This window comes from Patella vulgata, chromosome 5 (assembly GCF_932274485.2).
Source record: "Patella vulgata chromosome 5, xgPatVulg1.2, whole genome shotgun sequence".
Lineage (NCBI taxonomy): Eukaryota > Metazoa > Mollusca > Gastropoda > Patellidae > Patella > Patella vulgata.
The window spans coordinates 63,536,550-63,560,689 of record NC_065883.2 but is presented as its reverse complement, the minus strand read 5'-3'; the positions used below and the strand labels follow the sequence as shown (position 1 = coordinate 63,560,689).

Sequence of the window (24,140 nt, the reverse complement as noted above, 5' to 3'; positions counted from 1 at the left end):
TTTATTGCAATTTACCAACGCGACTAATTTATATTTTGAGACAAAATTGCTGCATCGAATTACAAATTTGAATATCTGTCCGCAATGATTTATTTTGTCTTGACGCGGGTAACGGGGAATATGTTTGTTTTGTAATGATATATTTTATTATCGAGTATATTATTAATTCGAATAATTGGCAAAATAATGATTGAAAATTGGATTATTATAGTATTTATATTCTTAATGTGTTTTATGGATAATTTTCCTTGAATGTATTTGTGTTTTTCTGGACGCTATATTATACCGTATTTGCGGGAAAGCCGGTAGTAGTAAACAGCTAGCTGCTTTCCCTGTTCTATTCAATAGTCAGCTCGCCCAAAGGCAGGCGGTTTTGACAGCTCGTTCATCATCCCTTTCTATAGTAACACGGTTTTGATTGACAGTTGTAGCGGGACTAGCTACTCGCTACGACAAGCAAGCCGTTATACTAGGGAAAATGTTGAAGGCACTGTTCGATGGAAAAGCTTATAGTGTTTGACAGTTTTGTACCTTTTTTGACAGGCACCACTATTTGTGTGTACGGAGGGATACCGCTTGTTGATACTAGAGAGAAAAAACTTACGCAATAAGCAAGCGATACACCAAACATAAAGACGGGGAGACGAAGCATCGCTTGTCATGGCACAGAGGGTAGGTAGCAATCTTCTTATTTTAAATTGAATTTATGACCACAAAGCGTAGCTATTAATATTATTTATGAGGAATTGATACGGCAGCTATCCATGCCTTGATATTAATGACTTCTTTCTTTTTTTTCAGTTTGATAATGACATTCCCCATTACGGGGGCATGGAAAGCGCAGGAATGTACGATCCCCACCGTTCGATGGGGACTCACCCCCTCACTCATTCTCATACAGGATCTATACACCAATACCCTTCGTATACAACCAGCAGTAGTATGCCGGGAGTAATGAGCACAACACAAGACAGTCAATTAAAAAGGGACAAAGATTCTATATATTCGTAAGTAATAAAGTGTATTTTAATTATTTAGCGATGTATGACGTTTAATATGAGGAGATATAGGTCCAAAGTTTGCCACTTTGTATCACCTTGTAGTGAAAGAACACGTGTAAGCGTAATGTTTATAGTGGATCGCAGTTGATTAATAGATGATCAATGAAGTAATTACTGCAGAATGGAAACTGACGTTTCAGCAGTCAACTTGTCTATATCTATAAGAATGTTTAAGTGACATCTGAAGTCACTATGCCATCGCTGCTTGTGTTATATTTCAGACTGATATTCTTGTTATCATCTAAACTATACAGGCAGTCAATACACTCGCTTATAACTTGTCGGCCGTCGCGTATTTCAACATCAAAATGGCCGCCATGTTTTGTAGATATCGGCACTCAAAAGATTTGATGGTTTTTCCATATTTTTTTCTTGCAGACATCCACTATTTCCTCTGCTAGCACTTATTTTTGAAAAATGCGAGTTAGCAACGTGCACACCTCGAGAACCGGGTGTGGCGGGAGGGGACGTGTGTTCGTCTGAATCATTTAACGAAGACATAGCTGTATTTAGTAAACAAGTACTCGTACGTATGCATTTTGATATATTTATTGTTAACACATTAAAAATCTATTATACCCTAATTAATACAGTGACAAATTCAGAATGAATCATCGTTAATTTTATTAGTCAACAAAAATATCAAACCCAAATCAGTTATACTGTATTTAAAAATATAAACAAACTCGCTTTATTTTGACTAAAGATTGCGACTTATTTAGAAAGAAGTTCATAATTTTCTTTAATTATATTTGGCATTTGAATAATATTTTTGTGACACGTTAGAATTTATTTTGTATGTTCTCTGAGGTATATTAGGGTATGATAGTGTTGTGTTTTGTCGGCTGTATTCAGCGTTATTGATTTACCGGGCCGATATTATCTCAGAGGCCTGCAGGTATCATATGACCAATTATTTCCTGATTTGAAAATCTGGCAATTTTAGAATATACACAGACGACTCATTGCAAAATGGATTAAATTATCAATTAATACATTTACTTACACTAGAGAAATGTATCGCTTTTGTTTACTAAATTAATATTATTTTTTATGTATTATTGTCTGATATTCCTTATACAATTATATTGCCTGGCCGTTATATATGACATTGCCTGGTCGTTTAAATTGTATATTATATTAATATCGTTATATTTTATATTATATTAAACCGATTCATTAATTAAGTAAATCATCGGGAAAAACGATTATTAAATTACCGAGCGATACTCTAACCATTTTTGCACTTCCCATATTTGCGAATCGTGGCCGAGTTTTATTAAATAAATGTAATTTAACTCGACTTTGAACAATAGTGCCAGAGTATTCAAGCATATTTTAGGTTTTTGTATCAGTTTGTTAAGAGAGCTTTAGATATCGCTAACAAACAATGGAATACGGTGAGAAATTTATTAATGTACAGCCAGTGTCTCTCTTTTCATTTTGTTCTCGGTTCGTAGTTGTATTGTTGCTCACGCGAAAATAATATCGTTTAGCATTATTAATCCGCACAATGTAATAAACCTAACTACGTTATAGTCCCCTTTCACAAGTAACCGTAAAAATTATCTTTTTATAAAAGCACCATCATTGAGAAATAAAATGCGTGTGCGTGCAATATGCGACGGATAGATGGTTACAATGTTAAAGATTTTTTTTCCAGATATTATTAGTTTTCTTTCTCAACACGAATCGCCATGGATATAAAATTTAGTCGGTCAACATGACTATAAAATTGTTATAATGCGTGTGAAAAGGACTTTTTTACGATATTTTTGTGTGTTGTTATCGTGTGGACATTTTCTAATATAAAATTTTACTGGGATAATGTCTAACTGTTTTTTGTGGTGTTAAATTTGTTGCAGGGTCGATCCGAAAAACAGTGTTTTTCAACAAATCATGAACTTGATAGTTTGGTAAGTTTGTTTAATTTATTTTATATTTTAATTTCCCAAAATAAATCATATCATTTGTAAAAAAAAAAATATTTTTTTTAATAATTACTAACCAACAATTGAAATTGTTTCTGATTAGTTATGAATCATTAATATGAAAAATAACTTGGAGAGTCTTTTTCCTCCCGCTATTTTTATTGTGTTTGGAATGGAAAGTAATTGTTTTTACTGCGTGTTATAATTAAGATAATAACAAAAATAATTGTGTTTATAATAGAGCTTTGTTTATGTGCTGATTAAATACATCATTGAGTGAATGTTCTCTTCAATTTTCTACGTGACTGTGGAAATAATAACGAGCAATGCTTATTTTCCCCCGTGAACCATTGCGGGCAAAAGTCGATCAAAATTTGTGACTCGTAACCGACTGATGGTATCGCCGGGTAAACGGCCTTCTTTCTAAATGGCCGTTATAGAAATTTCCTTACAAACGAAACGATCGGAGCAAGTGATTTTAATGTGGGATTTTAGAAATAAGACTAACGGCTAGAAGGCACGGTAATGAAGCATCAGCTCACAAGGGAAATTCAGAAAATGGCGGCGACAATTTCGTTCACAGACACACACCAAAATATTCTCTAGCTTGCCATGCTTGCCGTACATTATTTCTTTTCGTGCATGTAAATGATGAAAACTGGTCCAGATGGTTTAATGACTTCTTGGCATGGTCTGGCAGATTTGGAACAAAGCTGACTGTTACAGAAAAAAAAATCTGGAAAAATATCCCGTTCTATCTAAATATCATTAACACGTATTTGACTAAATACCCCACCCGCATTCAAACTCGCGGCGGGTCAAACGTCACGGGAAAACCCCTTGGCGTAAATTCGAAATAAATTTAATTTTAATTGAGAAACATTTCTGTTACATTTCAACAATCCATATCTGCTAAATATCAGATACAATAAATACACAACAATTTATGACGTCAAAAATTAAAGAGACTGATGTATGAACTATCTATAATTAAAACAAATACATTTTAATATTTTTTTCAGATGATACAAGCAATTCAGGTTTTACGATTTCATCTGTTGGAACTAGAAAAGGTAAGAAAAATTTATAATCTTTGTTTTTAAATATTGTAAGTTAATCAACATGAATATTTGAAATTTTTAAAATAGTTTTGTGTTATATTTGAATTTTATCATTTAAACGGGGCAGTCCATAGAGCTGGTGTTTAAAATCCTATCTATTCGGCGCGTCGAGTACTTTCCCCCAGTTTCCAAGCGATTATGGAACGTCCGCATTTTGTAAATAAACATTAAATTGATAAGAATAATTTCACCTAGCAATGTAAACAGATAAAACCCAAAATGGCCATCACACAAAAGTTTTACAATCAATGCCCTGCACCTGGATTTTATTCATAAAACCGACATTCTGATAAAAACTCTATTGGGGTGACTTTTATCAAGATTTTAAAACTTTTATCAGTAAATTTTTAGTGTCAGTAATTCTTTCCACAATAGTGTGTAAATCCCATATAATGATATATCTCTTGATTTTATCTCTTAAAATATTTTCGACTTTACAACGAGTCTATATTTTTTAACGAAATACGAAACCATTTGCTCATTTCTTAATATTTTTATTGTCATTATTTTTCAAATTATTGTATATCGTATTTTCAAAATTTTCTCAAAAATATAATGTCGCATTTCTAAATAACAGTATTTATTTCCCCAAAATATTACAAAAATATTTTCTACAAATGAAAAAATAACATCAACATCCGGCCCGTATAGTGATCTCGTGCGCCTCTCTCGACTTGCAGACGACAATTTAGACAAGTATTGATAATCGGCGAACGAATATCACGCAAAGTAGTTCTGAACAAAAGAAATAAATAAAGGCTTATAAAATGAGTATAATTTACTTTGTTAATTGTGTCAGTTCATTTAAAATGCAATTATTGTTTATTTCTATTTTAGGTGCATGAACTATGTGACAATTTTTGCCATAGATATATTAGTTGCTTAAAAGGAAAAATGCCTATAGACTTAGTTATAGACGACAGAGAATCTACCGGTTCCAATACTGGAACGCCAAAATCCTCAACAACGACAGGGGGGCTGGATAACCCAGCGGATATTTCAGAAAATAGTCAGGAACAGGTAAGACACTATATTTTTTTTAAAACATAAATAATTGCATGGAGGTTTCAATGATACACTCCGGAAAAGGGCACGAGTTTTGCTTTTCCCGCCATTTTTCCAAAGCACCCATTAAAAAATTAGGAAGATGCCGCATTCATAATCTAAGAATAAACAACATGAAGTTTTTTATCTCCTTCAAAACACACGCACAGATATTTTTCAAATTATCAATTAATATAGCAACTGTATTATTTTTAACATTTGCTGTTAATCAAGGTAATAATTTATGTCAACAAATTCGGTCGTTAAAGCAAATAGAGTTTAGTTATCTTGGATAATTTTAATGTTTTCCCCCATCTTGAATTTCCTGTCTGCCCCCATGTTAGAGGTCACCATCAAGTGGATTCGGTCACACATGCCATTAAGTGATTATTTTTATGGCGGATAATGAATATTATGGACAATTCTTGTACCATAAAAGTGACAACTGCACAGATTGTGTCATTGGATATGATTAGCCATATAGGAAAACACCTTGAACTGAGCGAAAGTTTATCTACGGTCGTTTATTAGACCAAGCCCAGTGAAAGTTGGTCAACTTTTTACAACCTAATTTAAGACATTGGTTGCGTGCTCAGACTCGGCTGTGTTCATCACCCGAGAAGGTTGTGTAGCAAACCAGTTTTGTTCAGGGTTTTTTTGTCAGAGAGGGGTGATGTTACATTTTGTTTCGAAACTGGAATGTAGTCAACGTACATTATAAAATTTCCTAATGTCAAACGGTCGAATTTATCCCATTAAAAGTATCAGATTCTCCATTTAAACCCTATTATGATTATCTTTTAAAGTTTGTTCTTGAATTCTTTGTTTAGAGATAGGATAGCACATGGATTTAAGTGTAGGAAATTTAACCTCAAGCCTCAAATAAATTTGGGGTTATGGTAGTTGGGAAGCAATGTGGGGTATAATGCTTAAAGTCCAAGTAATGGTTACTTTTTAGTAAGCACTAAGCAGCTAACATAAATGGACGACATGGGGTCCACCTTTAAAATATTACCCTCATACATTATGAGCGGAAAGCAAGAGGAATGTAATTCTCAGGTAAAATTACTTGAAAGGAATGTAAAATAACAGTCAGTTACAAAATACCCAACAAATTACCATCTTAACATTGGCCAGTGATTCACGGTCCAGAAAGAAAAGATGTTAGTGTGGGGTTTTTGACGTTTTTGTCACGTTTTGCCCTATTCTCAGGTATTGTCAGTCATCCATGCCTGACCAAATGTAGACAAGTTGCCTATCTCAAGGGTAGTTTTATAATAACTTGAGCTCAGTTATCTATTTAATGATGATCATACTCACAGACAATCAGGCTTTATATTCAACTACTCAGCCTGCTATCATTGGACTAATGAGTTGCCTTTCAGGGGACTAGTAGTTTGTAATGTTAGTGTATTATAGAAAGAATGATGTCCTGTATAGTGTACCAAACTAAGGTTTTTTTAAGGTGTTGAATAATTGGTCCTATTTGTGCAGTATTGGTCAAACTTGAGATCTGTTAGCTTTCCTTATTTGAATGTCATTGGAAATCAGTTTTAAAAAAAAGTGTTTAAAGAGTTCATTTTTGGGATTGATTACGAATGTAAGAAATGTAACCGAATCATAAACTTTTACTACTTTCAATATTGGGTATATAAAAAACACACAAGAATAAAACCTTCCATTAAATTATAGTTTATTAATTTCTACTTGACTGGGCAGAGCATTGAAAAATGGCAACATCCACTCTTTTTAGAAATTAAACGGTAATTGAGTTGAATTAGTGACTACACCTGCGTGTACATAATAACAACATAAAAAAGATATGTATCTGTGTCTGCTTTTAGCTATAGAACTGATTCTATGTATAATTGTATTAATAAGCGTGATTTGCCATATGACTGCTATATGTTAGCCTTGTCTTTGTTCAGTTGCTAGTAAGGTTCATGCGTATTATTGGATTAACGTAGTTTTTTATTGAATAATTTACATGCATTCATAAAAGAAATATGTATTCACTTCACTGCAGACTAATTCAACATTAGTGAGTGTGTGTGTGTTGTGTTCATATTATTAATTTATATTCCTCCATTTTGAATACATCAAAATCTTTCTTTGTTTAAACATTAGAAAATATTCAATAATTCTTGAGGACATGAGATTTGTATTCATTTTAAGTGTAAAAATCGAGATGTGGGGTATTAAATGGGTGAATTTAAGATACAGATTTCAAAGTAATTAATTTATATTCTTCTCAGAGTCTTTGATGATGCAAGTTGTTCAAGAAATGATAAGAAAGTAATTGAAATCTAAAGAGCGGTGTTTTGTTGATCCTTTATTTTAAACTAAAAGGGAGTTGTTTAATCTTTTATAATTGTATGAAAGCCTGGAAAAAGACAGTCACAAGATGTCTCTGCTACTTGCTTCTGCTTGAAAGATTTCATTGAAGAGGGGTTGGTCTTGTGGTGCCAAGCTTGAACCACCCTAGGGGTAATGTTCCACTTGGCTTACTCCAGATACAAGTTACCCAAGAGCTAATATAAGATTAGATAGAACTTGTTGTCCTCATTAGATCCTCCCCCTTCCTTAACCACCCATTGAAGAGGACCAACTAAGGTTATCTCTTTATCTAACACTCATTATCTGATCAAGGGAGAGATAGGACTGTAACAGGGTTACCCATTTCTTCCACCCCTTTCTTGCCTCGATTGTTCAGTTTGTGGCAGTTTTATAGACATTCTTGTAATAGTTAGATTTTAATCAGTTTTGAAGATGTAGATAAGTGCATGAAAGGGGAGGATAAGGGGGATGACCATTTCTATTATTCCAGATCTTTGTTTACATTTCATACCTCTTAACTTCATAAACAATAGGATTAGTTCTTTGATCTTTACCTATGTGTATAGTGATAGAGGGAAGAGCAATGCTACTGTCTATCAGTGAAACATAAATAAAAAGGCTATATATACCAATAAATCAATAAGTAGATTAACAGTGTAAATAAGTAAATATTTTGTTCATGTTTATTCAACTTATTATTAGCCCAGTTGGTGCAGAAAAGGATGACAAACCCCATTTCATTTCTATTATTCCTAATTGAGTATCCTTTTGAAATATGAATAATGACTTTATTTGGCATATCTTGTGAATTTGTGGATAATTTCTAATATTAAAGATACTTTCTTCGCATACAAACTGTGTGAATTTATGATATATTTGGACTAAAAACATATTCAAACTAATTAATCTATCAAAAATTTCTTCAAAATCGCTCTCAAAACTTTGTATTTGCCAGGAGATTCCCATAGTTATAAATTAACTGTAGTTAAACGCCATGGCTGTCACCTTACTTCATTGTGGGAGGGTCCATTTTTCAGAATGTATTTTTTATTACTTACTGTCCATTTACCATACATATTGATAAAGAAATAACAACTGCTCCCTCAGTCAAGCTAGCACACAATAAGCTGGCATACAACAATCAGGTTTCCAGTTACTGATATCCTGAGATTTTTGCCCAGTGCTTGCCCCATGGGTGTTTGTCTGTCGGGTAATCCAGTATTTTTCTAGTAAGATTGGGTGTCTATACTTTCCATGTATACCAAATTTGCCATACTTCTATTGGAAATAACCTTCGATAAATATATTCGGGACAATATATCTTTAAACTGTAGTTGAGTTAAATAGCTTACCATACATTATTGTTACAATTTTTAGATAGTTTGTAATGTAGGAATATATAGAACTGATATTTGTAGTTATGTTGAATAGCTTTCCATGCATTATTGCATTAATTAGTGTTAAAATTAAATTGGTTGTTTTAAATAGTTTAATATTGATTCAAGCAAATTACATCAGAACAATTTCTTCCTACTTTGCTCCTCCATAAAACAATGATTTTTTTTCTGTTTAGTGGTGGCTTACTGAAGTTTTATGGCCAAGTTAATTAAAACAGTCAATGTGTATTGAGGTGAAAAATAATTAAATTGGAAGCAGTGTTTATTTCTGTGGTTTATTGAACTAGCAGAATTGTATATTAAAGGAGGCTGGTGGGTGTATATGTATATTACTACCCGTTGTATATTACATGTGTATATACAGAGTAGTGTATATTGATCACACCTGGCTAATTGTATTAATGGTTTGAAATGGTCTTTATTATATATACCTTTGGGTGTAATATAATTAATTTGTTGTGATGTTATTTAACTACCTCTGTGCATGATTTACCATCTACTTATTTCAATAATTACTCTTAATTCTTTTGCTAAAGGAGTTAAAAATCATCATTATAAAAGAAACATTTATGAAATTTCTTAATATCATGGTGTTGAATATATTAATCGAATTAAAAATAAATTGCTTTAGGCTATCATTAGGTAATGTTAATCAAATTATTAATGATGATAGTAAATTCTAGCCATTTTGGATTTTTAATTGAACCTAAAATTTATATGAATAATATTTTCATTACGATGGATATGACTAATGTCATAAATTGGTTATTTTTTATATCATATTTTATATACGATATATGGTGATAATTGATATATTTAATATTTTTAAATTTGATGATAAAATATATGGGCTATAAATAGAAGATAAAGTTGTGATAAAGCCTATTATATCTGTTAAAATATCATGTTGAAGGACTAGACTTTTAATAGTAAAGGCTTGTGTAATTGATAAATGTAGAAAAGTTATTAATTCTGTGAATGGCAATATTCCCATAGTTTATCATACTATATAGATTAAAGATATATTATTTTCATCTAATAATCAATGAAAAGGAATATTGAGCTCATAAACTTGTCGTCTTTTATGGTACGTTTTATCGACACTTTCCAACTAATTTCACCAAGAAACCGTAGCCATTTTTATTTCAATCGCTAAATGTTTTTAATTCTAATCAATGATAGTTTTATCAATGAAAGACCATTTTGAATGACTCTAAGAGACAATCGTGTGATTTGGTGTGATTTGACTTTATTGGGACTTTTTTGTGTGTAGAAAACAACCAATGTCATAGAGTCTGATTGTTAAAAAGAAAAAAAAATGTATTTATATTATAGAGCTATTTCGGGTACTGTATTCGATCAGTTATTTCGCGGCTATTGTTCTCTCGTTTCCTTCGATTAGTCTGTGATTTCATGTGTTTTTCTCGTCATGCATTCTTCCATTAACTAGCGGTAGTTCTATCTATTCTCCCTTTCGCTTTTATCAGTGAATTATCAGCAAAGTGATGATTGAACGTTGGAACGGAACCGTTGTAGAGAATCAGATATAGGCAGCCATTTCTCCCCACTCGCATTTCCTGCTCTATTTTCCCATCAAAAGCTGGTCCACAATTGCCAGGCTTTATCAGTAAATAATCAAATTATAACGGGAGGAAAATGCATGCTGATGGAAGAAGCGACACAACCCGACTCAACTTGGTTATTGCAATTGGAAAGAGTAATCTCCCAAAGACTAGTCCATTTCACTACTGTTGCCATTTTTCTTCCCTCTTTAGACCCAGTCGATATTCGTCTGTGACATCACTGTGCGAAAAGTGCTATTCATGGTCCTAACATTGATGTTATCTTGCGTTTTGCCCCTCGACAATGAAATCTATAAGCTTGTGACTTAATTACTGCACAAATTTCTCATGCATGATGGATTCCACTTTTTTCCCTATTGTTTTCGGCCTTTTCCTGGTGAGTTATTGGTTTGAAAGACATTAGTTTTTAAAAACCTAACACAGTTTTCTGATTTGTTGTATAATGGTTGTTTTGAAAGATTATTGTATATCGGTGATATAAATCACTAATAAATCTATAGGATTGATAGGATGAAAATAAATAGTATATTTGATAGTTTGATTTACACAGTATTTGATGAACGTGATAACTTTATCATAGGGTGGTGATATGATTTAATGGAATTGAAGTATTTAATATGACTAAAATATTAATGGACATTTATCTGTTTTGTTGTGTCACTGAGCAGATGTAATGCCATCCATATGATTTATCAAAATATTGACCAATTTAGATTGTAAACAAACCATTTTCGGCAGACTAAACCATCAACAAAACATTGACACTTATGTTATGACAAGCTTGACAGATCATTGTTTAATTTATTACTAATTCAATATTTTGCATTATTCACAAGTTTAAAACATAGACCTACCTTATATGTACTCTTTTCATTATAATCAATAATTCAGCACTATACCGATGCATAATACATGTAAATTGTTTAAGTTTTTATTCATATTGTAACACGCATTTAGTTTAAACTTTCAAAATATTAGTTTAAATTTTAAACAGTAAATACCTTCGGAGTGTAGACCTTTTGTTTCCTGTTACCTCCCTTTGCTAAACTGAAACCTGCTAGCTTGTAACATTTGTTTTGATTGCAAAAGTTACAAAAACATGGTAATAGTTTGTGACACCTTGAAAATTAGTTGAGCAAATAGCGATGTGTGTTGCTTTAAATAGAGTTGGTCCGTTTAAAGGCAAAAGTCAATGGCGGGTACAATAGTAAATATAGGAATTGTAATGAAAGCCTGACCTATGAATAGAGGAGAGGGATAAATGTATTATATTAGGACTGAAGGTATTATGATCCTGAGCAAATGGCTTCGTTTACTTTAGCTGACTTGTGTAAACGAAAGGGGCTGGTTAAGCCGAATTAAGGTGGAGAATTGTTAAAAGAAATCTGGTCTCGGCTTAAAAGGCAATTTAGGTTGATTTAGGGATGAGGCAGATGATGACGTCTGATGGTGGTCTTTAGTTACTAATAGATCTGTTGGTATTGATATTTTTAGGGGCCAGAATTAGAGATTGTCAACAAAAAAAGGGAAATTTTATGATATAGGTCAGTTTTAATCACTGAACAATGACAGCCACCCACATAAATAATGAATAAAAGCATTCTGATATTGTTGGGGTTCATCATTAGTGTTTGTCAACAAAAGAAGGGAAATTTGGCAGTAAAGGCCAGTTTTAATCACTGAAAAATGACTGGCTTAATTTTTTCTATAAAAGCTCAGTTTATGAAATTTGATCGAAGGTCAATATATGGCTATGATTGATTTTACACTTTATGTTAAAGAGTTTCGTTGGTTGCCAGCTTGTATTGATGTCATTGACTGTACATATTCAATTTAAAATACTCTTTAAACACATACAATATGCTTTGGGTATAAGTTCATGTATTAAAGAACATTAGACCTGTTGCAGCTGTGGCTTGTTCAGGATTGTTGAATTTGTAGGCAATCTCGAATGTAACGGAATAATCAGGCATACTTTTTGGGAGCCCATCACTCTATTTAGTAACAATTACACCGGATTAGCGAATCCGTTGACATTTCACAACTGTATTCTATTACACAACATTTGGTTAATTAGTTGAGTTAATATTATAAAGTGCTGTGGAGACAGAAATACTGTGTTACAACAATATGTAATAGTGTTAATATTAATTCAATTAATTCTCTCCTAGTCTGCATAAAGTTGTAATCCATTGCATGGCTAATGTACAAACATTCTCTGGCATTATCGAGTTAGGTTGGTGAAATTATCAATACAACTATTCAATCAACATTCCAAACCCCATACCTATCCAATACAGAAGTCAAAATTGTTTAATGTTATCATCGCTAATCTACAATTATAAATAAGTGGTGGCATTGTGCATCTTTTTTTTATACATGTTTGCGATATCACTGCTAAGGAAGCAGACGTTAAACCACTAGCTAGGGAGAGGGGCTCTAGTACTACTGTATCTTTTTTATTACAAAATCATGGAAATTGACAACTAAATTAAAATGGCTTATGGTTCTCCCCTCCCTCCCCTCGACTCATCAAGTTCAAGAAAAAATTATGGCTCCAAAGTTAGGATTTTAAACACTGAATTCATGATAACTTCTTACTTAATGCTTCATCTTGAATTTGTCACTGATGCGACCCAGTTTTTCTGTGTTTAGTAGGGCTAGCATCACTAATCAGACAAATTGAGGGACTAAAGTGTGACCCAATGAACATCAATTTGTAATTAAATGTTTTCAGTTGAGTAGTGTATAGTCCGGGGACAGAGGTTTATACTACTCTCTGGTCGCACGTAAATCAAGCTTGACTGAGTTTTAGCACAGGTCTATTGAGACGAAGGTATTACTGTGTTAGTACCGGTGTATGATTAATAACCACCACGAATAATAACTATATACATTATTTTACACCCATACTTGTGACATACCTCATTAGTTTTGATAATCTTTTCTGACAACTGAAATGAGTTAAAACTCAAAGAAAAATGTTTTTAGAAGAATCTCTATAAGATCTGACTATTTACAGATTTACTAAATCTGTTTCTTCAAAAATATTGAATTCACGGTTGTTGATTTGGCTTGTGTACTGACTTGTGTTCCTTTTTAAAGTCAAAATATTTGTATTGTGTTGATTCTTGCAAAGGTATCATTCAGTGTACCTCTACAAAATATAGTCTTGGGGCAGAGCAAGGAGCACATTTTACAAACCTCTTTGGCTCACTTGTGCGATTGTTGCAGTTCAGACTCTCTATGAATAGATTATTACATAAGATAATATTGTAGAATTGCCCTTTCCTAACATTTAAGTGATGAATGTGTCGGTCTCAAAATAATCAAGTTATGGTTCATGAATTAAATCTATTCCATGTCTGATTGTTTCAATACACATGTGCCAGTATATTTGTAGGTATAACAAGTGTCTGTAATGTAGAATATTAACTGTATTGTCCCGAGTATAGGAGAGGGTTGTCAAAATGATCAATCAACTACTGTGATTGCTGGCTTTAATGTCCTCCAATATTTACACTCGACTAGATCCTACCTTCGACCTGTGTATCGAGATATAGAGACGAGAATATCTCTTCCCATGTCTTTTCCATTAAGACAGAGTTTACAGGGGGATCGAGAACAATAAAAACCATAATAGGAAGCACGCCTTGTTAGCGTACATTTCACACTTGACATGCTGTCTAGCTGTTTCAAGCGTAAAACACATCTGCGTCAATGGCAGATCTTTTTCTTCCTAATATGTGTCGTTTATACGATTGTTGCAAATTGTACTTATTTGTACTGAATTGTCCTTAGAACGAACATGGTACATATCACGAGAAACGAGTAAACCAGAACCACAAGCAGAAAAAATTCCACCCAATCATTGTGTCTCTTACAAATTTTTCAGATGGATTTTAAGTAACGGCACACATAATAGACTTTGATTGGTCAATTAAGCTGAAATAATACCAAACAAAAACCAAATGATTGTCATTTGTTAAATAATGGAGTAATTTCAGCGTTTTAGGATTTGAAACCTCCGTGTTGCCAGGACCCTATATCCGGCAAAGAGGAAACTTGATATTTTGATACAGAAGTGAGGAGGTTTCCTAACCATTTAATGATATGATGTCTAAAGGCTTTACTCTATTATAGGAAACTGTACAAGTATTCACTTAGTATTTAGCCTCCATATTCCTTTTCTAACCAGAGGCAAAACCGAGTTGCTGTAAAACCCCTAAAAACAAAATCACAACCAGACATAAATAAATGATGTTTTAGAAACCAAAACATTGATTTAATATTGATTATTGGTAGACAGAAAAATTGCCTCTGCATCGGAAGTTTTTGTTTGAAAGTTTAAGGAATGGTATCGAATTGATGAATTAATGAGTAAATGAATTGTGGTAAATTAATTACTGTAAATCCGATCTCCTTAATATCCTAATCAATTTGTGATACCCTGCTTTCAAATCTGATTGCTATGGAGAAGTCACTCTTCACACTGACTTTGAAATTCGTCTTTTGTTCTTCGTTAATTGCCGCAAACCTACTTCAAGCTCTTCAACAATCCCAGAATACCTTGCAGCTGCTCAACAGCTGATCTCGTACGAAATGAATGTCCAGTGATTTGGAAATTGAAAGTGGACGAGTGGATAATGCTACAAGGAGGAAGTATTACAACAAGGAAGACCATATAGAGCGAAGCTAGTCAACATCTTTCTCTCGTTATGGAGCACACTGTGTGTTCACTATTAAGAAACGCCTCGGGGTGTTTTTCAATTTTCTCAGAAGGTCTTTGGTATTGAATGAAATTGTCTCTGTGGTTTACTAAGTAAACAATTCATTTATTCATATGTTCTTCATTACTGTATTAAGGAGATGTATTTAAAGTAGTATGGAAGTTGATAACATAGATTACTCCATGGCCTCCAGGGTATTTTATTAAACAGCCATTTTTCACCCGTAGTAAATAAACATTTTACAACTCCTCAAAAATACAATCTTTGGATATTTGAAATATTCTACAACAGATTTAGAGAAAAAATAAAATGTATGCTGAAAAACCATCTGTAATCGGTAATAAAATGTAAATTTTCCACCGTAAAAATTTTTGATACCTTTTAGGAAATTATATTGTAAAAACTTTTGGAATTATTATCATTAAACAATAACCGTTTAAACAATAGAAATTAAATGATGTAAAAAGAACCATAGATAGAAATTGACGACCAAGCGAAAGCTGTAGTTTCTATTCTCCGTAACAATGATTTTAATGGCTGCAATTTTAGGCATCAAATTTCATAATTTACATCTTTTGTTAAGTATCAGACATTTGATCAGGAATGGCGCTGATGTTGAACGAACAATAGACAATTATCAATTGAAGCCATTCACTATAACTGTGAACACGGTTACCTGTGACTTTCATCCATAGTCAAGCTTGAAAGCTCTTTTTTAAATGTTGAACGATAAAATTGTCATTTTTATTCTTCAAATATTTGTCCATAGAACCCATCTTTTATAGCTCGGAGATTAAACAGTGGTGAAGTCCCTAATTACAAAACAGGCAGGTAGCCATTACTGTAAAACAATTAAAAAACTCACCCAACGCATATTGGATTTATTTCGTTAAAGGTAAAAAAGTATGTGAAAGGAGTTAGTTGTTTCAATAAACAGATTGCAGTATTTATGTAGTAGATGTATGTAGCCTGATGTTAAAGGCAGGAGTATTTATTAAGCTAACTGGTAACAGACTTTTTCTCACCAGATGGAAGTTGTCATATACTGATAGTCTATACAAGAAATATCCTAGCTCACTCTACCGACATACTACATCAATTTACCTCTCAGTGTGGGACCTGCTTTCTGGTCGATCTTGTCTATTGAATTACTTTCTCATAAATCACGACATAGTTATCTTCCCTTGGCTACAAACAGCAGTTTTACTGCAGTAGTCGCGTTTGAAACATACATTGATCGAAAATGGCATAATTTGCACCTTTTTCATTCATTCTGTGGAGATTCACAGGAAAAATTGATTGGAATCCATCAGAAGAGCTCATGCTACCGTGGATTTTATACAATATTTTCAATAGCGTGCATGTGTAATTTTACCATAATAAAAGATAACTAGTTATGTTATTTAATTCGTTATTTAACCTAATTGCATCAATAATAGTACCCTGTCTGTGTTTACCGTTTCTATTTAGGCATGGAATTATAAAATAGTTCTTTTTAGACATGAAATGATAAAATAGTTGCTTTCTTCTCTTGCAGTCGGCATAAATCACAAATATCATAAACAGGGTCTAGGCATAGGATATAGAGTTGGAATAGGCCTAGATGATATCTTCTTATTTTCTAAGGTCTTGAATATCGAGCAAGTATATGATATACATGTACTTACATACAGAAGTTCTTGCTCATTAAAATTATATACAATTTTTACACGCCCACAATTCATTTGTCTCGCTCTGTCATCATTTAACAATATCTAATAGAAATTAAAAAAAAGGTCAATTAATTTGCTTATTAATAAATTACTATTGATTTTTGGTTATTTTAACGAGCTGTCTTTTACAGGCTATTAGGTAGTTATAAAATGTAAATACATGTAGGTAAATAGATTAGTAACGGTATATAAGTTAATGACATGACATAAAATATATGAAGCATGAGCGATCACATTATTATAACATATATGCATAACAATGCTTGATCCTAAAATATTACAGTTTTAAAGGTAAACTGATCAGATGATTGGCGGTTTAGTATTATAGTCTATATGAAATCAACAAATCCTACTATTCATACATATTTATCTCAAAAATCAGTTTAAGAAATTCTGCTAACTGGGTTAGCTGTTTTAATATATTGGTATGTTTTATTCCGTAGAGAATAAATTTGAAAAAATACTAACAAATACTAAATTCTCCTGAAGGGATTGTTTGTAAAAATTGGATAGTTTAGGATAGTCAGCTAAAATAGGTCTAGGCTAGTATATAACTAAGCTAAAATTGGATAGTGTACTAGCCTAGAATTGTAATACAAGTACAAGATTTAGTATATGATTGTAAAGTGATGATACATATATGTACACTAAGATTTGGTGATAACGAAGGATTGATAATAAATTACCGGTAATGTACAATCACTGTAGGGTATCTTTTCAATATTGGATTTAATGTTTGAACCATACTGAGTATTGACAATACCATATTTTTATTGAGCCATAAACTAAATCTTGTACATGTACAAATTTGATGAATTGATCAGTCAAAATGTCTGGGTTAAAAAACAAACATTGTTTGGACTATCACTTTAATAAGTTACAAGAATTTGTATGGTAACTATCCCATGTTAATAAATAGTATTATTCATGAACTGTATTTTTGGCATCTTGAAATTCTTTGTTTTCTTTCCAAAACAATACTCCATTTTATGACAATAACAAAATAATGACAAAATAATATGTTAAGGAATGAATAAATTTTATTCATACATAGATGTGATATATGCATTCCAATCCATTTTGCCCTTGGCTCATAAATCATAGCCATATGTGTGTTCTGTATTTCAGTACACCTGTGAAAAGTGACTCGTGATTTGTTAATGTACATTGAACCGTATGCGTTATCAATCTCCAATAAACATGATTATTATTTCAAATGAAAACTAGGAAAGAAACTAACCTAATAGACTAGTAGATATAATTTATAGCCGTTTAGAGAAAGGAATTGTCAAAGCATGAAATTTGTCAAACAATACCCATAACTTTCAATAGTCAATAACTGTCCACTTTGACAGAATTTTATGCGAGTTTGATTGTTAACTAGTTTGAGTTTGATGATGGTTGATATATCCTGTCTACCGTAGGACTTGATTACTTCCCTTTACGAATAATTTAATGTATGGACTGTTTAAGAGAGGACTTAGTGTCTTTAACAAATTTATTTTGTATATTCTAATGAATTTTATGGGCGTCGATCACAGTGAACACTGCCATTTTTACATGATCATAATAATCAGTTTTATGGATATCATTTAGTCAAACTTTTATTGTGTGTGTATTTAGCAGGGGGTGAAAGTGTTCAAAACTCCTGGTGGAAAGTTTATGCTGTGGCTTTTATGAGATTATTTCAACTCTGACACTTTTATGATGTGCATTAGGCCTCTTCATTCTGTTATTATGCAATATTGTACCCTCTTAAAGGAGGGAAAAATTGAAAGTAGTCCACTTTTTCTAGTACACTCATCTTCAGAGTTCTCTCAGGTGATTCTGATACCCTCGTTCTTCAATATGCACCTCTTAAACCTTAACTAGGATATTTTCCGGGTTATTATTTGTTACTATTTATAGCAATGATGCTGTTGACATATTTGTATTACTATTTATAAGTAGGGTATATACAGAGATAATGGCCCTGTCTTATCAAACTGGGCATTTTCTTCATTCATGGTGTATCTAATCTGAGGTTGCTTGGTCCGTGATTCCCCCTGATAAAGCAGGCTTTCATATTTTCAAGATTTATAAATCTTTTTAATCAGAGTAGTCCTTGGCCCTGTGTTCTTGTATGTAAATCTTCAACCAGTAGCATACACAATAACTTACGACATTCAATAACTATATTTTATAATATTCCGATGATTGGTCTTGCACAACTGTTACTACGATACACATGTATTTACTATATGGCCCTTCATAATTTTAATTTAAGTTTTTTTTATTAACTTCTAAATAATTTATGAGTAAAATATATATTTATTGTATAGAGCACATGTTCCACTAGCTATAAAAGATTTATAATGAAAATAGTTATATAGAAATAAATAAGAAAAGATTAGAATAGTACAAAAATAAATAATACTTGAAATTAAGTATACTTATTACCTGAAAATGATATATTACTGAATGGTAAAGAATTGATCAAAATATGTTGCGCTGAAGATCAATGTCTCATTCTTGCCAAATTTTCAATTTGTATATAGATGCATTTATGCACAATTTCTTGTCTATTGATCCTTAAAACATATTTTCAACAGATGGCCGAATAAAGGGAAAATAAGAGCTTAAATTTATGGAGAATATTGTCTAACTAAATTGATATATTGGAGAAAATATTCTTTAGCTTTTGTTGCTAAAATATTTCCTTTATCACCTTTCCACCTGATTCTGCATATTAGTCATGGTTTAGCGTTAAAGTGGGACTATGTGGTCTGGCTTGTATGTTGTTTGAGTAAATGGGGGATTAACACCTGTCAACAAATGGAGTTTAGAGTCTTGTCAACACAATGCTAAGGTCATTTTGAGACTAACATATAGTAATTTTATGTCACTGGATATATGGGTAATACTAATATGAAAGTGGAGAATTTTGATCAGACATAGACTATTCCACCTACTTGTCTTCTTTTACATGCACACCAATTTGTTCATTTGTCACCAATGGCCACCTTTAAACCCTAAAGACTTGAATATTGAGGATACTTTATTTATGATTACAGTGTGCATTTATGACATGAAAGAAATGTGTAGAATTCACTTGTTTTGAGCTGACCTCATGGGGTTATCTTCCAGTTCTCGGATCCCCCACTCCCCCCCCCCCACTGCTGAAGATCCCTGCACCTGATAAAGTTATTATTCTGTATGTTAGTCCAAAATTGACCTAGTTTATGTTGAGTGAATCTCTCTGTCTCTCTATCTCTCCTTCTCTCTCTTTTGAACTGAACCAATAAATTAATCTGTGCAAGCTACACTTGCAAAGACCTTTAACATAATTACACACTGTAGATAATAAACATTGATATTAGTACATATGATATATTTAGCAACAAATGAAAAAACGTCCAGTTTGTTTAGTCTATTAGTTTATTCAATGTATGCACAGAAATCTCATCTGGGGGTATCTCCCACCCACATTGTCATACAGGGCTCTAAACTTTGACCTCTGTCATAATAAGCTCTCTGTAAAAAATCCAGTTGTTGAAGAAATTGTATTAGAAGGTATATGATAATATTTATGAAGACATATTTCATAGAATAACAAAGTGGAAGTGTGGCTGGCTGACAGTTGAGACAAACAGATAACAAATGGCAAAATATGGTCTTTGTACAACAATTATAAGCATATTAAACATACAGTCGAATAACTACTACACATGCTATTTGATGCTTGACTGTTTTCAGGACACAGGTACAAAAGGGAAATTTTCAGGAGTGTAGACATTAAAAATCATGACTAGACTAGTATTTGTCAACTTTTTCTTTAGGCTATTCAAGAGTGAATGCTTCTCCAATTTTAAAGTGTTGAATGAAATAACATGGTGAAGAAATTTGAGACACCCAGCTTCTTATTCACGAGTCTTTTCATTCAGGCATGAATATCTTATATCAAATGTATCGTGTGACTATATATCAGTAACACCGCATTTCTCTTGTTCATTCGTAAATTTTTTACTGCATGATACGTGCATGTATCTACCGGTATATACATTGATATACATACATCACTTTACTTAACTGCTACATAAAATTTATATTACCATTTTGAATGGTCGAGATGGTGTCCAATTCAATATCAAATTGCCCGTTTATAACACTGAGTTATTCAGCACTGGATCACAATAGCTTGGCCCTCGCATAATAAACATTAATAGTTCAATTCAGTTTACCTTGCCCTATCTCCGATCTTTGCCATAAAAAAATTGTGTCGCACGACTGACAGGTATTGAAATGGTGTCACATTTCTGTCCATTTAACAGACATTGACTGTTGTGACTAGGTGTCAGAAAATCTCTTATTTAATACAACTAAGAGAGGTAAAGACGATCTGGACTGTTTAATGTTTAGCCTTCCATTCTTCTATTCAAATAGATTATTATTCATATCAACATAGATAGGAGTTTCATGTTTGTGTTCTTATGTTATACATAATATACAATTTCATTCTTTAAACTGACTGCTTATTGTATTCAGATTTAATTTAGTGGAACTAACCAAGCTTCAAGAATGTGTCTAATAAATTCTTATAATAAACTTAGGATTAAATAGCCTTTGTCAAATCTGTCATTTTTATGTCACCTTCACTTGACTTTAGGATTCAGATATTAGTTAACCATATACAATTAATAACTATTAAATAGTTATATTAATGTAACTACAAAATTTATTGCTGTTTCATAAACTGTTGTGGTTTGAATGCTTAACTTTCACTGTGTGGTATTAATTTTTTTTTGTGTGTGTGAGAGTACGTGTGTCCCTTTTGTTTAGATCAATATGTAAAAAATATTCAAACTTGTGTGGCAGACATCTTGAAAATATAAATGGTGACATGAAAAAGTTTGGAGAGAGCCACACAAATTCAAAAATATCTTTTTATCTTGGTAAAGGATGCATGTAAGTGATTCAAAAACATGTTTTAAAAAATAAAAACTCTTCTCAATGTTTGTTCTCTGACTATCGACGGTTGGTGATTAAAACGCTCGTTTAAGATGTTTCTTTTGTGTACGAATACAACAGCCGAAATTCAAACCCCCTTTTAACTGAATTTCTTCATTATCCTTCTTATTCGACATGTGGATTCAGTGTAGGTATTGAGATAGATAAGCCCTCTTAACTATTTACTCCATTCATTATGAATGTGTACCCTGATAATTTGCAACATACAACACGCTCTTAAAGGGCACTTGCCACCAGACGATTTTTTTCGTGAAAAATTTGCCAACTCCTCATTGGCACCTTGATGTAAACATACTCCAAAAAGCACACAACATGTTTTAACAAAAAAAATTCTTGTATAAAAATGACTTGAAACATGAGTTTTAGGTGAATGAGTTGCTTTGACCACCATCTTGACCAAGGGAAGAAAGTACCTGAGCCGGGTTATGAATGACAAACTGTCAATCAAGGCCTACGTATACAAAGGCAGACAGAACAATACCGGATGGGAAAGTGTTTTATTGAAACTACTCCAAACATTTAGCATTGATAAATTAAGTCCTTCTCCGGCTTGTAATAGGATCTTCTTTTATTTGAAATTGATATTTCAAGATTTGTTCGTGGACTGTTTTTTGAGGGGCTGTGATTTGCCTTCTCTCTTACAGCTGTTTGAGCTTACTGGGCTTTTATGTGTGTCGAGTTGTTTTCAAAATAAACTTCTTCGCTGTAGCCTCTTGCCCAACATTTGCCTCCATTCTCTCCCTGACAATTAGTTTCTAAATAGAAAAATAATCTTGTAAAAGCTTCATAAGAGTGTGCATGTGTGCTGTTAAGTATGCAAATATTTGATGATTTGAAGTTTGTTAAACCAAGTGCTATCGTGGTTATGTATGTTAGGTAAAGGGGATTATAATCTTATCAGATTGTTTATTTATAACGCTAATTGTTTACTTTTTGGGTGCGATTTTATTTCTCCCACCAGACTAATCTTTAATTGTACATTACTTTAACGCTAGGTGAAATTAAAAAGGTTAATGTCTTTCATAATTAGATCAGGTCTGCTGCAAAAGATGGGGTTTTGTCGGGATTTAATTTTTTCTGGTCGATCCCTGAGCATGTAATTTGATTGTTGAAAATATGTTGCCAAAAAATGGATTTTTAACTCTAGCAGCATCTAATTGGCAGCAAATCTTTGGAATGGTACCGATTTCATCTTCATGAAAAACCTGACAAATGAGAAATGGTCAAATATGTACAAGTGAACTTAATAAATGAAATGAAATGGGGGTTTAAAATCCTACTTTTCTACTCTGATGGACTAATGAAGATGGTTTTATGCCATACATTGTGCTATGAGCGAAATTTTGCCCAAACAGCGACACTACAACCTACTCATATTTTAAAATCCACCTGTCATGGGTTCGTTTATGTGCATGACAACCTGGAACACACGACTTCAGTTTCCATTACATCCGAAGAACTAGACACTGACTGTGCTAGACATTCCGTCCTGCACCTCTGATAAGGGGAAACCAAGCAAGAAAATTCCATGGAACTTTCCTGACTGAGTCACCACAGCTCCTGAATTTAATGAAATATCATCTATACATTTGCATTTAATTTTGATTTCTTTGTCTATTTTCAGCGTCCACCTTCTCATAGTTTGAATTTTAGTCAACAAGACGATACCCAATCATCTCGTTCTGGGGACACGCCCATACCACCTAGTCAACCAAATACTAACTCATCACATAATCTTGAAAATAATAGTGAATCAGGTAGGAAGATTTTAGCATTTCATTTGATTTATTTTCAGATGGCAGACATATTTATCCTACTTTCCCTCTTTGTATTTTTTGACTATTAAAATTTTTCAAAATTTTTTTTTTTTTTTAGTATTTCTTTTTCATGTGATTTTCAGATGGCAGACATCTTAATCTAACTCTTTGTATTGAACAAATTTTGGACTATTAAAAAAAAATTAGAAAAAACAACAGAATAATGGCTTCACTAATTAGATAAAAATATTAATGATAATTAGAACGTCAGGGAATAGATTTGAATTGAAAACAATCCATCATATTCAGAAAAATACATGTAGGTGACGAAAAAAGAATGCCACACAAGATCTAACATTTGAATTGTTTTGTAGAAAGTACTTTAATTATTCGCAAGATACACATAGTCTCTTAGCAAGACAAAGATTAAAAACATTATGGGAATATTACAACATTGTAT

At 32.6% G+C, this 24,140-nt stretch overlaps 1 protein-coding gene across 4 annotated transcripts in view; it reads left to right on the top strand.

Annotated features, from left to right (window-relative positions):
- LOC126820566 (homeobox protein Meis1) overlaps positions 1 to 24,140 on the top strand; it is a 97,452-nt gene that overhangs the window by 18,104 nt on the left and 55,208 nt on the right. For 3 of the 4 annotated variants that reach the window (XM_050548600.2, XM_050548602.2, XM_050548601.2), the window contains exons 2-8: positions 544 to 672; positions 802 to 1,007; positions 1,440 to 1,587; positions 2,927 to 2,977; positions 4,015 to 4,065; positions 4,951 to 5,133; positions 23,548 to 23,680. In XM_050548600.2, coding sequence (XP_050404557.1) covers positions 661 to 672; positions 802 to 1,007; positions 1,440 to 1,587; positions 2,927 to 2,977; positions 4,015 to 4,065; positions 4,951 to 5,133; positions 23,548 to 23,680 — 784 coding nt within the window. In that variant the 5' untranslated portion in view covers positions 544 to 660. Of the gene's footprint in view, positions 1 to 439; positions 673 to 801; positions 1,008 to 1,439; positions 1,588 to 2,926; positions 2,978 to 4,014; positions 4,066 to 4,950; positions 5,134 to 23,547; positions 23,681 to 24,140 lie in introns of those variants that run through there. The other variant, XM_050548603.2, reaches the window with a different exon arrangement.